Source organism: Schistocerca serialis, chromosome 9 (assembly GCF_023864345.2).
Source record: "Schistocerca serialis cubense isolate TAMUIC-IGC-003099 chromosome 9, iqSchSeri2.2, whole genome shotgun sequence".
NCBI classification, from domain to species: Eukaryota; Metazoa; Arthropoda; class Insecta; order Orthoptera; family Acrididae; genus Schistocerca; species Schistocerca serialis.
In genome coordinates, this window is record NC_064646.1 from 435,112,194 (window position 1) to 435,130,267 (window position 18,074).

Consider the following 18,074-nt stretch of genomic DNA (forward strand, 5'->3'; position numbering starts at 1 on the left):
TTGCCCACCCCATGTATGCAGTATCCTGATCCATCCTTGTGCCACACCCAACCACTTGTTACAAAGTGAAAAGTGCAAGAACTGTCAGACACCCACTTGGCACATCTTAACTTCAGCTGAGTCACAGGCTTATCCCATCCCATCAAAGAAAGAATCATTTATGAAAGCAGACATGTTATGTAACAGTTCAGATATAATTTGTGCGTATCATTTTATCTGGGCATGACCACTTACGTTCTTTCCCCCTCAATGAATGGGCACTGCCGAACTGTGGCCATGAATGAAGTTGACCAACCAGTGGTGGAATGTACTGTTGAGCAGGGTATGCTCGATTTTGGTAGTTGCTTCAGAAACTGTCTCAACTGGACACTTCTGCCCCCCCTTTCCTTCCAACCCCAGCTTTTCTGAACTATATTGACAGAAGTCGTTCTTGCAACAATATCCCTTGTTCTTGTAAGCTTCCTGGCTTTGGTCTCCATAAGCTCTCCCTCTCCCTCTCCCTCTCCCTCTCCCTCTCCCCCCTTGTACAATACAGTATTGATCATATTGCTTTTGATGTAGTATTTTCGTAACTGGTATAACTTCGGAAGGGGATGCAATACTGTCATAATAATCCACTAACTCTTGAGCCATGAAATCTTGATTTAGTCAGCATTTTACAGTATTACAAATGAGGGACTGTTCAACGGATTTGTCTTATGCTTCACAGTGCTTTGTGGAGTATGTATGTAGAACCTAACTGAAAATTTGTATTTTGAATGAAATGATCCTCACTGGCATTTCATTCAAAGTGTAAAAATTTTAGCATGGTAATGTTTTTCAGAGAAGAAGGACATGGAGGGCAGATCAATTATTGTTTGAGTACTATGGTCTATAATTTCTGTTACAGGAAATACATTATGTAATTACAAACTGTCTGTGTAGCTCAGTAAGAACTATATGGTTATTATCGGGCCAGAAAGAAACAACATGGAGACATAGATACATCACTTAACTAAGAATAAATTATAAACTTTGCAAATATTAGACTGTGGCAGGCCAATACTTAACCTATTTCAGCTGTACTGATTTTAGCTTGTAGGCTGTTCTCCCTGGTGCACAAGCCTGGAAATAGAAAACACTCCAAGAAGTGAACTGAGCTCTGATCAGCCCCACTTTCAGGGAACACACACTCTACACTGAGACTGTTTTTTAAGTCATCAGTCTTCTGACTGGTTTGATGCAGCCCACAGGAATCCCTCTGCTGTGCCAACCACTTCATCTCAGAGTAGCACTTGCAACACACATCCTCAATTATTTGCTGGATGTATTCCAATATCTGACTTCCTCTACAGTTTCCACCCTCTACAGCTCCCACTAATACTGTGGAAGAGGTACTGGCAGAATTAAAGCTGTGAGGACAGGGCGTGAGTTGTGCTTGGGTTGCTCAGCTGGTAGGGCACGTGCCCGCGAAAGGCAAAGGTCCCAAGTTCGAGCCTCGGTCCGGCACACAGTTTTATTCTGCCAGGAAGTTTCACCATGGAAGTTATTCCCTTATGTCTTAAAATGGTGTCATATCATTCTGTTGCCAATTCTGCAGAGGGTCTCCTCATTCCTTACCTTATCAGTCCACATGATTTTTAACACTATTTTGTACCACCACATCCCAAATGCTTTGATTCTCTTCTTTTCCAGTTTATCCACCGTCCGTGTTTCACTACTATACAATGCTGTGCTCCAAATTTACATTCTTACATTTCTTGCTCAAACTCGGGCCTATGTTTGATACTAGTAGACTTCTCTTGACCAGGAATGCCCTTTTCGCCAATGCTAGTCTGCTTTTTATGTTGTTCTTGCTCTGTCTGTCATGGACCATTTTGCTACCGAGATAGCAGAATTCCTGAACTTCATCTACCTTGTTAGCACTGGTTTTGGGGTTAAGTTCTTTGCTGTTCACATTTCTGCTACTTCTCATTGCCTTTCTTTGATGTACTGAGAGTCCATATCCTGTCCTCATTAGACTATTCATTATATTCAGCATGTCCTGTAATTCTTCTTCACTTTCAGTCAGTATAGCAATGTCAGCAGCGAATCTTATCATTGATATACTTTCATCTTGAATGCTAATCCCACTCTTGAAACTTCATTTTATTTTCGTCATTGCTTCTTCGACATGTAGATTGAACAGTAAGGCCGATAGACTACATCCTTGCCTTAGATAATTATTATTCCAAGTGCATTGTTCTTGGTTATCCACTGTTGTTGTTCCCTCTTGGTAATTGTACATATTGTGTATCACCCATCTTTCACTATAGGTAACCCCAATTTTTCTCAGATTTTGAATATCATGCACGATTTTACATTGTTGAACTCACTCTCTCCTCTCTCTGTTGTTGTTGTTGTTGTTGTTGTTGTTGTTGCCCCCCCCCCTCCCCGCCCCCTCCCCCCAGGTCAACAGATCCTATGAATGTGTCTGGGTTTTTCTTTGGTGTTGCCCCCATTAACAATTGCAACATCAGAACTGCCTCTCTGGTGCCTTTACCTTTCCTAAAGCCAAACTGATCATCTAACAGATCAGTAATATTCTTTTCCATTCTTTTGTATATTATTCTTGTGAACAACTTGGATGCATGAACTGATAAGCATGAACTGATAATTCTCGCACTTGTCTGCTCTTACTACCTTCAAAATTGTGTGGATGATGTTATCCCAAAACTCTAATGCAGTCTCATGGATAATACACAGTAACGTGAATAGTCATCTTGTTGCCACTTCCACCAATAATCTTAGAAATTCTGATGGAATGTTATGTATCGCTTCTGCCTTATTTGATCTTAAATCTTCCATAACTCTTTTAAATTTTGAGTCTAATGTTGGATCCCTGTCTCTTACCTCCTCACACATGTTTCTTCTTCTATCTCATTGTGGGACAAGTCCTCCACCTCATAGAGGCCTTATGTTATCACCCTTGCTTTTAATTTCACCGAAGGTTGTTTTGACTTTTCTGTATGCTGAGTCAGTCCTTCTGACAATCATTTATTTTTTATTATTATTATTATTTCTTCACATTTTTCACGAAGACATTTCGTCTTAACTTTCCTGCACTCCCTATTTATTTCGTTCCTCAGCGACTTTTATGTCTCTATTCCTGAACTTCCCTTAATGTTTTTGTAGTTCCTTCTTTCATTGATCAACAGAAGTACTTCTTCCATTACCCATTGTTTCCTCACAGTTACCTTCCTTGTACCTACTTCTCTGATTCCCATTTTAGAGACGCATATTCTTCTTCGACTGAACTACCTATTGAGCTATTCATTATTGCAGTATTTATAGCCTCAGAGAACTTAAAGTGTACCTCTTCATTCCTTAGTACTTCTGTATCCCACTTTTTTGCGCATTCATTCTTCCTGACTAGTCTTTCAAACTTCAGCCTACTGCTTGTTATCATTATCAAATTGTGACCCGAGTCGATATCTGCTCCTGTGTATGTCTTACAATCCAATATCTGATTTCAGAATCTCTGCCTGACTGTGAAGTAATTTAAGTGAAATTATCCCATATCTCTTGGCCTTTTTCAAGTATACCTCATACTTGTGTGATTCTTGAACAGGTTATTCACTATTAATAGCTGAAATTTATTGCAGATTTCAGTCTTTCTTCTCTCATTCCTAATATCGAGCCTATATTCTCCCACAACTATTTCTTCTACTCTTTCACCAACAACCCCATTCCAGTCCCTCATGATGATTTATATCCCTTTACATACTGAAATATCTGTTCAATGTTTTTGTACACTTTCTCCTTTCTCTTCATCTTTCGCTTGCTATGCCATCATGAATATCTGAACTGTTGTTGTCGTTGGTTTGCTGTTGATTCTGATGAGGACAATATTATCACTTAACTGTTCATAGTAACTCACTCTCTGCCCTGCCTTTATATTCATTGTGAGTCCTAATGCCATTATACCATTTTTTGCTGCTGTTGATATTACCCTATACTCATCTGACTATAGAAATCTTTGTCCTCTTTCCGTTTCACTCCACTGAACACCCTATATGTAGTTGTTCCTTTTAGCAATTCAGTTTTGAGATTTTCGAACTTCCCTACCATGTTCAAAGTCATGACATTCCAGGCCCGTACACTCATAGAACGTTATCCTGTCATTGGTTTTTCAATCTTTTTTTCATGGTCACCTTCCATTGGCAGTCCCCTCCTGAAGATCTTAATGGGTGACTAGTTCAGAATCTCTTGCCGGTGAAGAGATCATCATGACACTTTTTCGATTACGGGCAACATGTCCTATGGGTACACATAATGTGTTTTTAATGAGTGGTTTCCATTGCCTTCTGAATCCTCATGCCATTGATCATTGCTGATTATTCTGCCTTTAGGGGCAGTTTCCCACCCCAAGAACACAATGTCCTGAACCACAGTCTGCTCCTCTGCCCTCTTTGGCAATGCTGTTGGTAGACTGAGGGTAACTTCTTATGCTGGAAGTCATTGGCTGCTGCAAATGATTTTTATTCAAAATTTATGCAGTGGCAGGGTTAAAACCTGGGACTGTAGGCATTTTGATTACAAGTCAAATATGCTACCCTAGACAACATGTCAAGGTGAACAGGTAAAAAAAGATATTCTGTATATGGTTAAACAGTGTTTCCTTGATGACATAATGAGAGCAGATGTTTTATGTCTATTCAAAAAAATGCATATAAGGATAAACAGGATGACATAGGGTTTTGTGAGAAAATAGAAATGTAAAATCAAACAGTGAGAAACCCAGGATAGAATGTAACAATATTATGAAAAGGATAGTTGCTACTCACCATATAGCAGAGATGCTGAATCGCAGATAGGCACAACAAAAACGCTGTCAGAAAGTAAGCTTTTGGCCAAAACAGCTTTTGTCAAAAGCAGACACACACACACACACACACACACACACACACACACACACACACACACACACACACACAAAAGCGCGCGCACAGACACACACACACACGACCAGACCAGCTGCCAGTGTGTGTGTGTGTGTGTGTGTGTGTGTGTGTGTGTGTGTGTGTGTGTGTGTTTTTTTACCAAGGACTTGTTGGCAGAAAGTTCAGACATCGTAACCATGTTTCAAATGCTAAAAGGCTGTGAAGAAATGGTCTCTGCTTAAAATCATTTGTGAAAGAATGCTGAAGTTTGTGGGGCATATTGTAAACATGAAAGACAGAAGAATCCCCAAATTACCACTGTTGTGGAAACCAATATATGGATACAGAAGTGGAGGAAGACCGAACGCTTGGGAATGAATATTTGCGAAGGATCTTCACTACATGGACAAGAAATGGGAGGAAAATGAAAACCTTGCAATTGATAGAGTTAGCAGGATGAAAGTTATTGCTGTGTATGCTTGTTATTGGAGGAACTAAGTCTAAGTGTTAAATAGTTCCATATATTAAGAGATTTGGGTCAGTCACAGGTAGAACTGTGAAATTATCATCTCCAGACCGAGATTAAATAGTGCAAAAATTAATCTTGTATAACCAGTTAAGAGGTTGAATTAGAGTGTGCTCTCCTGCTGCCAGTTAACTTGCCCATAATTTGTTTGTAAATTTGACTCAGATTTGTAAAATAATGGCCAAGCAAGTAAAATTTATGTAAGTAATAAGACACTGTTTCTCTAACACAGGAATACCTAGAGAGGAATTGTTCAAGTGCAGAAGGATGTGATAATAGATTTTGACATCTAAGTATTATTGGTGAGTCCAGTGTCCCGTATCTAGCAGAAACGTAATCGAGCTCGGAAATGGTCAAAATATGATGAATTGTACATAATGATGATGTGCTTTCATTCAGAGCAGAAATATGTTTAAAACAGAGTTAGAATGAAATATCTATGATGACTGACCTTTTCTACCTGCAGGAGTGATTTGAAATTAGAGGTAGAACTATCTAATTAATTGAAGGTATAGGTCTTTTCGGGAGACCAGCATAATCATACATAAAATACAGTGAAAACATGAATATGTATTGCTGATGGCAATTTTTTGTATACTCCCATGTAACTATATGTTGTTAACTCTGACTATATGCTGGTGAATGTAGAAGCACTGTGTATTGTATCCTGATCTGCAAGATAAAAGACAGACAAATAACTTTTCAATAATTGTAAGGTATGAGATCCAGAATGATGTGTTTCTCCACAGAACCGGCAAAGGAGCATACGTCCCCCAGGGGGTCCACAATGTATGGTTTGTGCCTACGTCCGGAGACGGACGCTCGAAACTGTTACAAATTCCTTGCTTTCTATACTTGCAAGTCTTCGTCCTTCCTCTGTCCTTCTCTTTTCCTTCCCTCTTCTCTTTGCCCTTTTCTCCGCTGCGGCGTTTGAGACCCCTCTTCTTTCCTTTCCCTTTCTATTTTTTCCTCCCTGTGCGTGTCTGAAGGCTGACCCACGCACTTCCATGCGTAGCCGGTGACGGGGTAACGCGTAATTCCCCGCCCCGGGTAGACAGGTAGGACACGTACATACACCCTGGTAACGGCCAGGCCCAGGGAGGGGTGATTACCCGAGCTGATACCTTCCGAAAGTGCCGATTGGTCCCTCCGTCCGTTTGTCGGGAGGTGTGACCTGAGGTGTGAACAATCACCTAAGGCGGGAGTGCCCTCAGAGAGGGCCCCCACAAGGGAGGAGCGCGCCATCGGAGACGCCGGTAATCATGGGGGATTCTTCCGCAATGGTTTCCTCACTGTGTCTGCTCACAAGCGTAAGTTCACCGAGTCTCGGCCACAGACAGTTCTTCCATCGTTGCCACAGTTCCTTGTTGTTTCTCGGTCTGACGAAGGTCACGATTTCTCCACGGTCATCCCTTTCATTATTCAGAAAGGTGTCGACGCAGTTGCAGGTCCTGTAAAGTCTTGTTCCAGATTACGGAATGGCACCCTGCTGTTAGAAACAGTCAGTGGCCTCCAGGCACAAAAATTGCTGCGTACCTCACTACTACACACCTTCCCTGTCGGGGTGGAACCGCACCGTACATTAAATTCCTCGCGTGGAGTCGTTTATACACGCTCCCTCGATGGATTGTCTGACGAAGAAATTCAGCACTACCTGTCTGACCAGGGCGTAACGGCTGTTCATAGGGTTATGAAAAGGGTTGAGACGAACATCATTCCAACCCGCACTGTCTTCTTGACCTTTGACAAAGTTCAACTCCCATCGAAAATCAAAGCAGGCTATGAGATAATTTCCGTTCGCCCTTACATCCCAAACCCTACGCTTTGCTATCGGTGTCAGCGGTTCAATGACACCAGCCAGTACTGTTCCAATCCGGCCAAATGTGTTACGTGTGGCAAGGATGCCCAAGAGGGTGCTTGTCCACCTCCATCCCCTCGCTGCATCAACTGTATGGGTGACCACGCTGCTTCCTCTCGAGATTGCCCCGTTTTTAAGGACGAAAAGCTCATCCAGGAAATTAGGGTGAAGGAAAAGGTGTCGACCTTTGCTGCTCGAAAATTATTCGCCAGTCGACAGCCCACCGTGCCTCAGACAGGAAAATACAGCACTGTCCTTGCTTCTCCTCGGCCAACAGAGGAGGCGGCCACGCAGACTTGCGACCTCACCTTTAGTGCCACGGTCGTCAGATCGCCCAGCGCAAAGATCGCCCGTTCAACCTCACCACTTTCGCCTGCCCACTCTCTGGCTCACCCTTCGTCGAGTTCTGCTAAATCTCGAGCCCAAAAGTCAGACACCAAGACTTCGAAAAAAGAGCGTACTCGTGAAGAGTTTTTACGTACCGCAACTTCCCAACCATCGGTTCCTCCTTCCTCTAAACTTCACACTTCCAAGAAGGCTACAAAGAAACCCAGTTCCTCTCCTTCTCTGCCAAGGCGTGTCCCATCCCTCGGCCGTTTTGTGTGTCGCCGAGGCGCACTGCTGGCGGCCGATCAACCGGCCGATCGCTGGTGGCAGGAGCTGCTCCTGACCAACCTATGGATCAGGATCTTCTGCCTTCTGCTGAATGCCATTCCATGCTGTCGGTCGCAAGCGCTGAGCAGTCGTTGAGTTGACAGCAACCTTGGTCACATTCCTCCATTTTCTGTTCACCCTATGTCCATTATCCACTGGAATATCCGCGGTATTCGAGCCAATCGGGATGAATTGTCGATCATCTTATGATCCTACTCGCCGGTCGTCTTCTGTCTTCAGGAAACAAAGCTGCGTCCCCATGACCGCTTTATTCTCCCTCATTTTCAGTCCGTCCGATATGATCTCCCCTCTGTTGAAGGCACTCCAGCACATGGAGGACTCATGATTCTTCTCCATGAAACTCTCCATTATCACCCAATCCATTTAAACACTTCCTTCCAAGCTGTCGCTGTCCGTCTTTCCCTTTCCGGATACACGTTCTCTCTTTGTACTGTATACATTCCATCGTCCACACCAATGGCACGAGCTGATCTCCTTCATCTTCTTGGTCAGCTTCCACCCTCATATTTGCTGGTTGGGGACTTCAATGCCCACCACCCGCTTTGGGGATCTCCACATCCTTGTCCACGTGGCTCACTATTGCTAGACGTCTTCCACCAAGCGGATCTAGTTTGCCTCAACACTGGGGTCCCTACATTTTTGTCTGCCTTCACGACAAATTTATCTCATTTGGACCTTGCGGTCGGTACTGTTCCGCTAGCTCGGTGCTTCGAATGGTTCGCCCTTGATGATACACACTCGAGTGACCACTTTCCATGTGTCCTCAGACTGCAGCCTCAACTGCCTACATGCGCCCGCGATGCTGGAGGTTTGCCCAAGCTGATTGGACACTTTTTTCGTCTCTAGCGACATTCGATGACTGTCACTTTCCCAGAGTCGACGATGAGGTCACACATATTACCGACGTTATTCTTACAGCTGCGGAACATTCAATACCACGCACCTCCGAATTGCCCCGGCGCCCCCCAGTTCGTTGGTGGAACGAGGCATGCCGTGATGCAATACGTGAGCGACGATTTGCTCTCCGCGTTTTCTGCCACCATCCTACTTTGGCCAACTGTATCCGCTATAAGCAGTTCTGAGCGCGATGCTGTCGTGTCATCCGTGATAGCAAGAAGGCAAGTTGGAAATTCTTTATTAGCTCATTTAACACCTTCACTCCCTCCTCGGAAGTTTGGAGTCGGCTTCGACGGTTCTCAGGTGCGCCTAGTTTCTCCCCGGTCTGGGGACTCACTGTCGCGCATGACACATTAGCGGACCTCGTCGCAATTTCTAACTCGTTGGGTCAGCACTTTGCTGAGATTTCGAGCTCTTCAAATTACCCGCCAGCGTTTCTCCCGAAGAAACGTGCAGCGGAAGTGCGACCTCTTGCTTTCTCCTCTCAAAATCGCGAAAGCTACAATACTGTTTTCTCCATGCGGGAACAACAACACGCACTCTCTTCTTCTCGCTCCTCCGCCCCAGGACCGGATGGTATCCACGTCCAAATGTTGCTGCATTTATCAACCCATAGTCTGCGTTGCCTCCTTCGCCTTTATAATCGAATTTGGACCGACAGTACTTTTCCCAGACGATGGCGGAAAGCTATCGTCGTTCCTTTTCCGAAACCTGGAAAGGACAACGATCTCCCCTCTAGCTATCGCCCGATTTCTCTCACGAGTAGTGTCTGTAAGGTTTTGGAGCGTATGGTGAATTACCATTTAGCGTGGTGGCTGGAATCCCGCAGTCTTTTAACCCCTGCCCAATGTGGATTCCGAAAGCATCGTTCTGCAGTTGACCATCTTGTTGCTCTCTCCACTTATATCATGAACAATTTTCTCCGGAAACGCCAAACAGTAGCAATATTTTTTGATCTGGAGAGAACATACGATACCTGTTGGAGGACAGGCATCCTCCGCACACTGTTCTCTTGGGGCTTTCGAGGTTGGCTGCCGCTTTTTCTTCGCGAATTTATGGCAGAGCCCACATTTAGGGTGCGGGTGAACACTACTCTCTACCGTACTTTCTCCCAAGAAAACGGGGTACCCCAGGGCTCCGTGCTGAGTGTTGTACTGTTTGCCATTGCCATCAATCCAATTATGGATTGTCTCCTTCCTGATTTCTCGGGCTCCCTCTTTGTGGACGATTTTGCGATCTACTACAGCTCTCAATGGACCAGCCTTCTTGAATGACGTCTTCAAGGATGTCTCGATCGCCTCCACTCTTGGAGCATCGAAACCGGCTTCCATTTTTCTCCCAGTAAGACCGTTTGTGTTAATTTTTGGCGACGTAAGGAGTTTCTTCCGCCCTCCTTACATCTAGGTCCTGTCAACCTTCCATTTTCAAACGCCACTAAATTCCTGGGTCTTATGTTTGACAGAAAACTGTGCTGGTCATCCCACGTTTCCTATCTTTCGGCTCGCTGTCTGCGATCCCTTAACACCCTCCGTGTCCTTAATGGTACCTCCTGGGGAGCGGACTGAGTGGTCCTTCTCCGCCTCCATCACGCCTTAGTACGCTCGAAATTGGACTATGGAAGCATAGTCTACTCCTCTGCTCGGCCGTCTATTCTTCGGTGTCTCGACTCTATCCACCACCGTGTATTACGTTTAGTGTCTGGAGCTTTTTACACCAGCCCTGTGGAAAGCCTTAATGCTGAGACTGCGGAACCTCCACTGTCCAATCGGCGAGCAGTCCTTCTGAGTCGTTATGCTAGCCATCTGTCTTCCATGCTTGCTAATCCAGCCCATGACCTTTTTTTCGACGCCTCCTTTGATGTAGGGTATGCAGGCCGCCCCTCCTCCCTACCACCACCGGGAGTCCGCTTCCGTCAACTGCTCCATTCTCTTTCCTTCCGCTTTCCTAAAACCTTCTTGACAACTTGGGGTACAGCACCGCCTTGGCTCCGTCCCCGGATCTGCCTGGTCCGTGACCTTTGTCGATTTCCCAAGGATGGTACCCCTACACTTGTTTATCGTCGGGCATTTGCTGCTCTATGTGCGCAACTGACTGACGCCACATTTATTTACTCCGACAGCTCGAAAACATCGTTAGGTGTAGGGAGTGCCTATATTGTTGGCGACACCCCAAATCACTTTCGGCTTCCCGACCAGTGTTCGGTTTATACTGCGAGCTTTACGCTGTTCTCCAGGCTGTCCACTACATCTGCCGCCATCAGCGGATACAGTACGTTATCTGCTCAGATTCTCTCAGCTCTCTCCTCAGTCTCCAAGCTCTTTATCCTGTGCACCCTCTGGTCCACTGGATTCAGGACTGTCTGCGCTTGCTCCACCTGGGGGGGCGTCTTGGTGGCGTTCCTCTGGCTCCCGGGACACGTTGGTATCTGTGGAAATGAGGCGGCCGATATTGCAGCCAAGGCTGCAGTCTCTCTTCCACGGCCAGCTATTCAATCGATTCCCTTCGCCGATCTACGGAGCGTTTTATGTCGTCGTGTTCTTCAATTATGGCATGCACATTGGTCGACACTTCCCCATAATAAATTGCTGGACATGAAAGCTCTTCCTTGTGCTTGGACCTCTTCCTCCCGAATACGTCGTCGGGAGGAGGTAATTTTAACTAGACTCCGTATAGGGCACTGTCTTTTTAGCCATTGACATCTTTTAAGTGGCGATCCTCCCCCACTCTGTCCCCACTGCTCTCAGCTGTGGACGGTAAGACACCTTTTAATTGAGTGCCCCTATTTTAATCCGTTACGCTCCCGTCTACAGCTATCGCCTGATATATCGTCGATTTTAGCAGATGACACGTGCTCAGCCGACCGCGTTCTTAAGTTTATTAGTGCCAGTGAAATGACGTCAGTCATTTGAAGCTTTTTTTGGGGACAACCAACCCCTTTCTGTAGTGGATTTTTAAGCCTTCCTTCTGCTTTTCGTTTCTCCAATTTTATGACTTTCGTTCACATTGCTGCTGGTTTTCAATTTCGGTTTTTTACTGTTTCCTAAGTCACGGACCGGGCGCTAATGACCATAGCAGTTTTGCGCCCTAAAACCAAGAGAGAAAAGAAAAAGGAGCATACGGAGATCACTGACAAAAAGTAGGGACAGAATGACAATGTGGCAGTGCAGTTGTCTTGCCAAAAAATTGTTCACCAATCTTTGCTGAATTTCTTCTGCAGATCATGCCTGACCTGGCATGATGTATGTTTAAATATACATAAACTCCGATATATTGTCACCTTTAAATACAAATTTACACCATCAAGACTTACTGGTTTGTATTTCTCAACATAAATCATGAAACCAAACACAGTCTGTACTCACCCATTCACACTTACAGCCCAGTCACTCTTTAGTAGCAAATTTAAGGTCTTCACCCTGATCTGATATAAAAAATACAAATGGAATTAATGGTTTGAATACTAGTACAATGCCCTGTAGTTGTCCATACTGGACCCATTTAAGATTACACAGCATGCCATGCAGAATTTTAATAATTCAAAATAGTCATAGCTTAAACAGAAAAAAAGGCTTGAATTTCTGGAATCATAGCCATTCTAATATTTTACAAAACCTGAAACTTCATTATTGCTCATAATTACTAAAATTTTAAGAAAATTCAGCATAGCTAACTGCTGACTCACTTAGACTCGTGTGCCAAACCTCATTCCGAGTCCCAAGTCCCAGTACACACTTAGTATCTTGCTCCTGATTGTCTGAATACAAAGGTAGTCAATCAGCTTTGGGTTTTGAGATACAAAACCTAGTATTTTGCCACATTGAACCAATTCCATTCCAAAACTATCTTTGATAAAATTAACAAATAATGTGTTACAGAAGAAACAGTAAAAGCAAAAAAGTCCCCTCTTTAAATATCTAAACTACTGAAATATGTTTTATGATTTAAAAGTGTCATAAATTGGCTTCTGTGTAATCCACAATTCCCCAATATGTATCTCATACACACACAGGCAACACACACCTAGAGTTCCTTGCTCATATATATTCAGTTACTCACAGTTACAAAGATCCACGTGTCACATCTGTGGCGTAGTTATTCCTTCATTCACTCAAGCAGATGAACAGAAATTATCAGTATTCAACATCAGTCATAATGTCAGTAAAAATTAAACTATTACGTAAAATTAAGTTGTCTTCCAAAAATTTGTTTTACTTTATCATTGAAAGCCTAGAAATATTGTCAAACTTTTTCACTAACTATACTTAAGATATACGAACTTTTTAGTAGGTTACTTAGTCATGGAAGTTCTTGAGTCATCAAAGAATAACTTCCATCATGGGTTATTTTGCTGCCTAGGTATCAGAATTCCTTGACTTCACCTACTTCCTTATTACCAATTCTGACAAGTTTCTCGCTGTTCTCATTTTTGCTACTTCTAATTACTTTCATCTTTCTTCGATTTACTGTCAATCCATATTTTGTACTCATTAAACTGTTCACTCCATTCAATGTATCCTGTGAATTATATTATTGAATCCTTTCATTAGAGGGAAGATGGAGATTGGAATATATCCTACAAATGATAGAGGAAGTGGGGTGCAATTGCTACTCTGATTTCTCGAGTTTGGCACAAGAGAAATTCATGGTGGACCACATGAAAGCAGTCCGAGGACTGATCACTGAATAAATAATTTTTTAAAGAATTCAAATCTTTTGTCTAAAGTAGGAAATAAAATAAAGAAACATTTGACATGACTTTCAAGATGCTTGAAATCAAGCACAGCAAATGAGGTGGATCAAATCTTTGTCTAATCTGTTTTATTTCTTTCTTTTGGACAAATCAGTTCCCAAAACATTTGACCTTTTTTTTTTTCAATTCTTTTTTATTTTCAAATTTTGTTCAGAAAGCATGATCTTTTTGACATATCATTTGCTCGCCTAGCATCTTCTGTTCTCAAAATGTCCTGAATTTGATACAGAATTTGGAGGAGACTATTTTGATAGTTAAATATAACACCATTGCAACTTTTTATGCTTGGAAAAGCAAGACCTTGATGAGATAAACTCCTTGACACCTCGTTTGCCCTCCTAGTGCCTTCTGTTCTGTCCTTAATTTAGCACCTGACTTTAATGAAATGTTTATGACAGTCAGGTATCACACCAGTGTGACATATGAACAAAATCGCTAGACCTTCAAGAGATGAACTTTGCTGTGACACTTCAGCTAGAAGTTTATATCAGTTTGATAGCCTGTGTCAATTTACACTTATCGTTTGGACAAAAACCCATTGTACAATTTATAGGGAGTCTTGGTTTCAGTTGACTCAAACATTTGATCAAAAAAGAAAGGGGACAGGATCAGATGTTTTCCAAGACAGCAGAAAGGTCAGAAAATCAGTATGAATACGTAAAATCGTCAATAGGCTGTAACGAAAAAGAAGTGAAAGGTCACATGGAACTGTGTTGAATTAACAGATTGACTGCTGAATGCAAGATTCATTATAGTATTAGAATGGGTATTGATTTTAAAGAGCAGATGTCATGGGAGCAACAGCATATTGTGAACGAGACCAGTTTGCCTAAATCTGATGCTGATTTTTAGGTGATCTTTTGGCACTATTGAGTTCTCTTGGGGAGAAAGTTCCAGGGAAAAAATATTCAGACCTAGAGAATCATTTGTTTGACTTCTGTATTCTTCTCCAAAGCTTTTGTTGTCTTTTTCACACAGAAAACAGGTTCACATACAAATGTTTATACCTCCATCTCCATCTCTTCCATCAACGTGAAACATCCTAAATACATTATCTTTCAGTTTTTCTGGGAAAAAAAAGCAGTGGTCTACAATTGGTGACCACATCATAGAGCGGTACTATCTTATGTTGAGGATTGACATGTAGTTCATAATCAAAAGTAACAGCACAGAAAATTTTATTAGCTTTTGAGTTAATGCTCTTTCTTTCTAATTTAAGCATTCAGTAGTCCCTAAAGTTTGGAACTTTATATTAATTAACATGAACTTAAATCTGATTACTCTGTGAATATTTGCCATTGCACAAACATGTTTTCATCAAAAATTTAGTCAAAGACTTGAGGCAGCTGTTGACTGTGTGACTTTGAAGACATTTGTTCAGTTGTTACTTTTCATGTATAAAAATTCTCAGTTTATCATAACTTTAACATGTGTAATTTTTCTTACAGTGACTTTTGTATTGTATGTCATGTAAGATTTGGAAAGTAAGTGGTCCAGTTCCTCTGTCATCTCATTAATTACTTCTGTTTTTGGTGGTGTCAGTAATTGTATAACTTTCAATATAGATCTGTATTGTGATGTGTCACATAGGTTGACACACTCTTGTCATGTTGATGCATTCTAGTCATTTAGAGCATTTTTAATTGCTCACTTTCATGTTATGATTGTCACAGCTACATTTTTCATGCAGATTGTGAATGAAAGTGTAAATACCACCAGTACACCTTCAAAAATAGAGGGAAGAAAACAGTTATAGATTGTCATAACCCGTTGCTCAGGAAAGTTTTATTTTCATGTTTACTTTGTTTACTTTATTGTTAGTGTGTAGTCAACTATCAAAGTTCTGTCTAGCACACTGCTAGACTGCTCAAATGTTCTCTCTCTCTCTCTCTCTCTCTCTCTCTCTCTCTCTCTCTCTTTCTCACTCTCTTTGTGTGTGTGTGTGTGTGTGTGTGTGTGTGTGTGTGAAGAAAATCAACATTGCAGTGTTGTTTCGTTATTCACAGGCTGGCCTCCAAGGAATGAACTTCAATTTTCTGAACTTGAACCTTCCAACGCAACAACCACCACAGCAGCAGCAGCAGCAGCAGCATCCTCAAAACCATGCACAGTCTCGAGCCACTCATGTAAAGATGCAGACTTCACAGATACCTCAGGCAGCTCAAGAAATGTCATCTGTGCAGCAAGGATCCCAGCCCCAACTGCCTCAACAGTCTCCTGATCTTCAGACACAGTCATTACCTCAGCCTCAGCAGGTGGTCCATGCTCCATCACGGGACAAGTTAAAGACCCCACCACTGCAACAGCTCCCACAACCTCAGCAGCTGCCTGCCTCTCATCAGTTGCACCCACCTCAGCAACTACCCCCACTTCAGCCATTGCCTCATTCACAAACAGTGCAACTTCCTCAGTCGCCGTCCCCACAGATGCGTCAGTCTCAGTCTCCCCAACTGCGACAGTCGCAGTCCCCACAACTGCAGCTGCGCCAGCCTCAGTCTCCGCAGATGTCCCAGGTACCTCCCCAGCAGCTCCCTGTGTCTCAGTCTCAGCAGCTGCCTGTCTCTCAACCACAACAGATACTGCTACCTGTATCACAGCCTCAGCAGGTACTACTGCCTGTGTCACAATCCCAACAAGTATCTGGGACACAATCTCAGCAAGTGGCAGTGTTACAGACCCAACAGATCCCCATATCTCAGTCCCAATCAGCTCCTCTGTCACAAGTTCAGCAGCAACCAGCATCACAAGTTCAACAGTTACCTCTTTCACAACCTCAGCAACTGCCAGTGTCACAGGTTCGGCACTTGTCTGCTTCACCACCACAACAACTGTCAGTATCGCAGCATCAGCAGCTATCTGTGACGCAGTCTCAGCAGGTGCCTTTGCCACATCAGCAACTACTGGTGCCACAAATACAGCAGCAGAATGTGTCACAACCACAGCATCTAGAGCAAAGTCAACAAATTCAGCAGGTGGCACACACCGAATTGCTCACGCAATCGCAGCAACTGCTACACTGCACACAGGTACCGTCGAGTTCTCAGGGCCAGTCGCAGCAGCCATCCCAGCCTCAGCCTGCATGTAATCCCCACCAACAGATTCAGCCTCAGCTACAGGTCCAACTTCAGCTGACGACTCAACCTCAGCATAATTTACAAGAACAACAGTCAACTGTTCAGCAGCAGGCCCATCGACAAGTTCAGCAGCAGATTTACCAGCAGCCCCTAAGGCTGCAGTTGCAATTACCCCAACATCAGCTTGTTCTACAAACTCCTAACCCATCTCAAGCTCAAATCTTACTTCAGAAAATAATAGCTGCAAAATCAAAGTCATGTGAAGAAATACAAGTGCCAGCGATTGTCACAGCTGTACCACAGTCGCCTGCTTCGGATAAAGAACGCTCCCAGGTACTTTACTCTTTCTGAATTTGATCAGTTAATTTAACTACAAATGATAATTATTTGTGGTTTATATTTACAGTACATAGCATAACAGAAGCAATATATTGAGCATAATCTTACGTGTTCAGCCCTCCACAGAAATGCCAATTTCTTTTTTAAATTAAAAAAAAAAAAAAAAAACCTGTGGAAAGTAAGAACCAGCCATAGATTAAAGACTCATCTCATTTTAATATTCTATGGAGAGTAGTGTCCAGCATCTGCAAATGAGAACCATAACTAACCCACAAGTGAGATCTACATATGTAGTTTTTGTTCAGCCAGATTATTTAATATCACCAGTTTTACAATTGGTTGTGGAATTATTGTCTACCAAAATGGAGAATGCTTCTACAGTGCCAAACTTCTACAGTCTCCAGCAGTAGTGGTTTGGGTGCTTATATATCTTTCATGTTATTGTTAGATGCTTAGTGAGTTTTATGTATTATTCCACTAGCATGTCTTGAGTAAATTTGACTCTTTATGTCAACAATCTGGGTAGAAAATATTGGATAAAACCTCAGCAAGTACCAGTTACATACTTGCTTAATGTACATTAGACTTTTTTGGAGGAGCATAATATTTTAAGCCCTTACATTGGAAATTATTATTTCCTCTCCAGCTTTCTGCTGGTTAGAAATGTTCAGTGAGATTTTTGTATGGTTTGATTAAATTCGTGCAACTTACGAACTAATTGATTACGAATTTTTCAATAGTTTCGCAAACTCATTTTGATTCTATCACAAATGTAACATGTTAGGGAACAGAAGAGCATACAGGAAAATTCATGCCAGCTGGAGATTTAATATTTTCCAAGAGCTGAAGTGCTGACATTGAGTAATTGGTACAGTTTCCCTGTCAATCACCAAAAAGTGTAAGCATCCCCTGCCCCTTCTTAAAAGATTGTGTGGTTGTGTTGTCTCATTATGTTTTTGAAATTACTGACTACTTAGTGCATAAATGCAAAAATTATGAGTAAAAAGTACACTATGTGATCAAAAGTATCCAGACACCCCTAAAACTGTACGTT

At 42.7% G+C, this 18,074-nt stretch overlaps 1 protein-coding gene across 5 annotated transcripts in view; it reads left to right on the plus strand.

The window, feature by feature from the left end:
* Positions 1-18,074, plus strand: part of LOC126418458 (protein piccolo-like) — a 344,054-nt gene that overhangs the window by 115,220 nt on the left and 210,760 nt on the right. For all 5 annotated transcript variants that reach the window (XM_050085227.1, XM_050085225.1, XM_050085226.1 and 2 more), the window contains exon 6: positions 15,614-17,014. In XM_050085227.1, the coding sequence (XP_049941184.1) occupies positions 15,614-17,014 (1,401 nt within the window). The remainder of the gene's footprint in view (positions 1-15,613; positions 17,015-18,074) is intronic.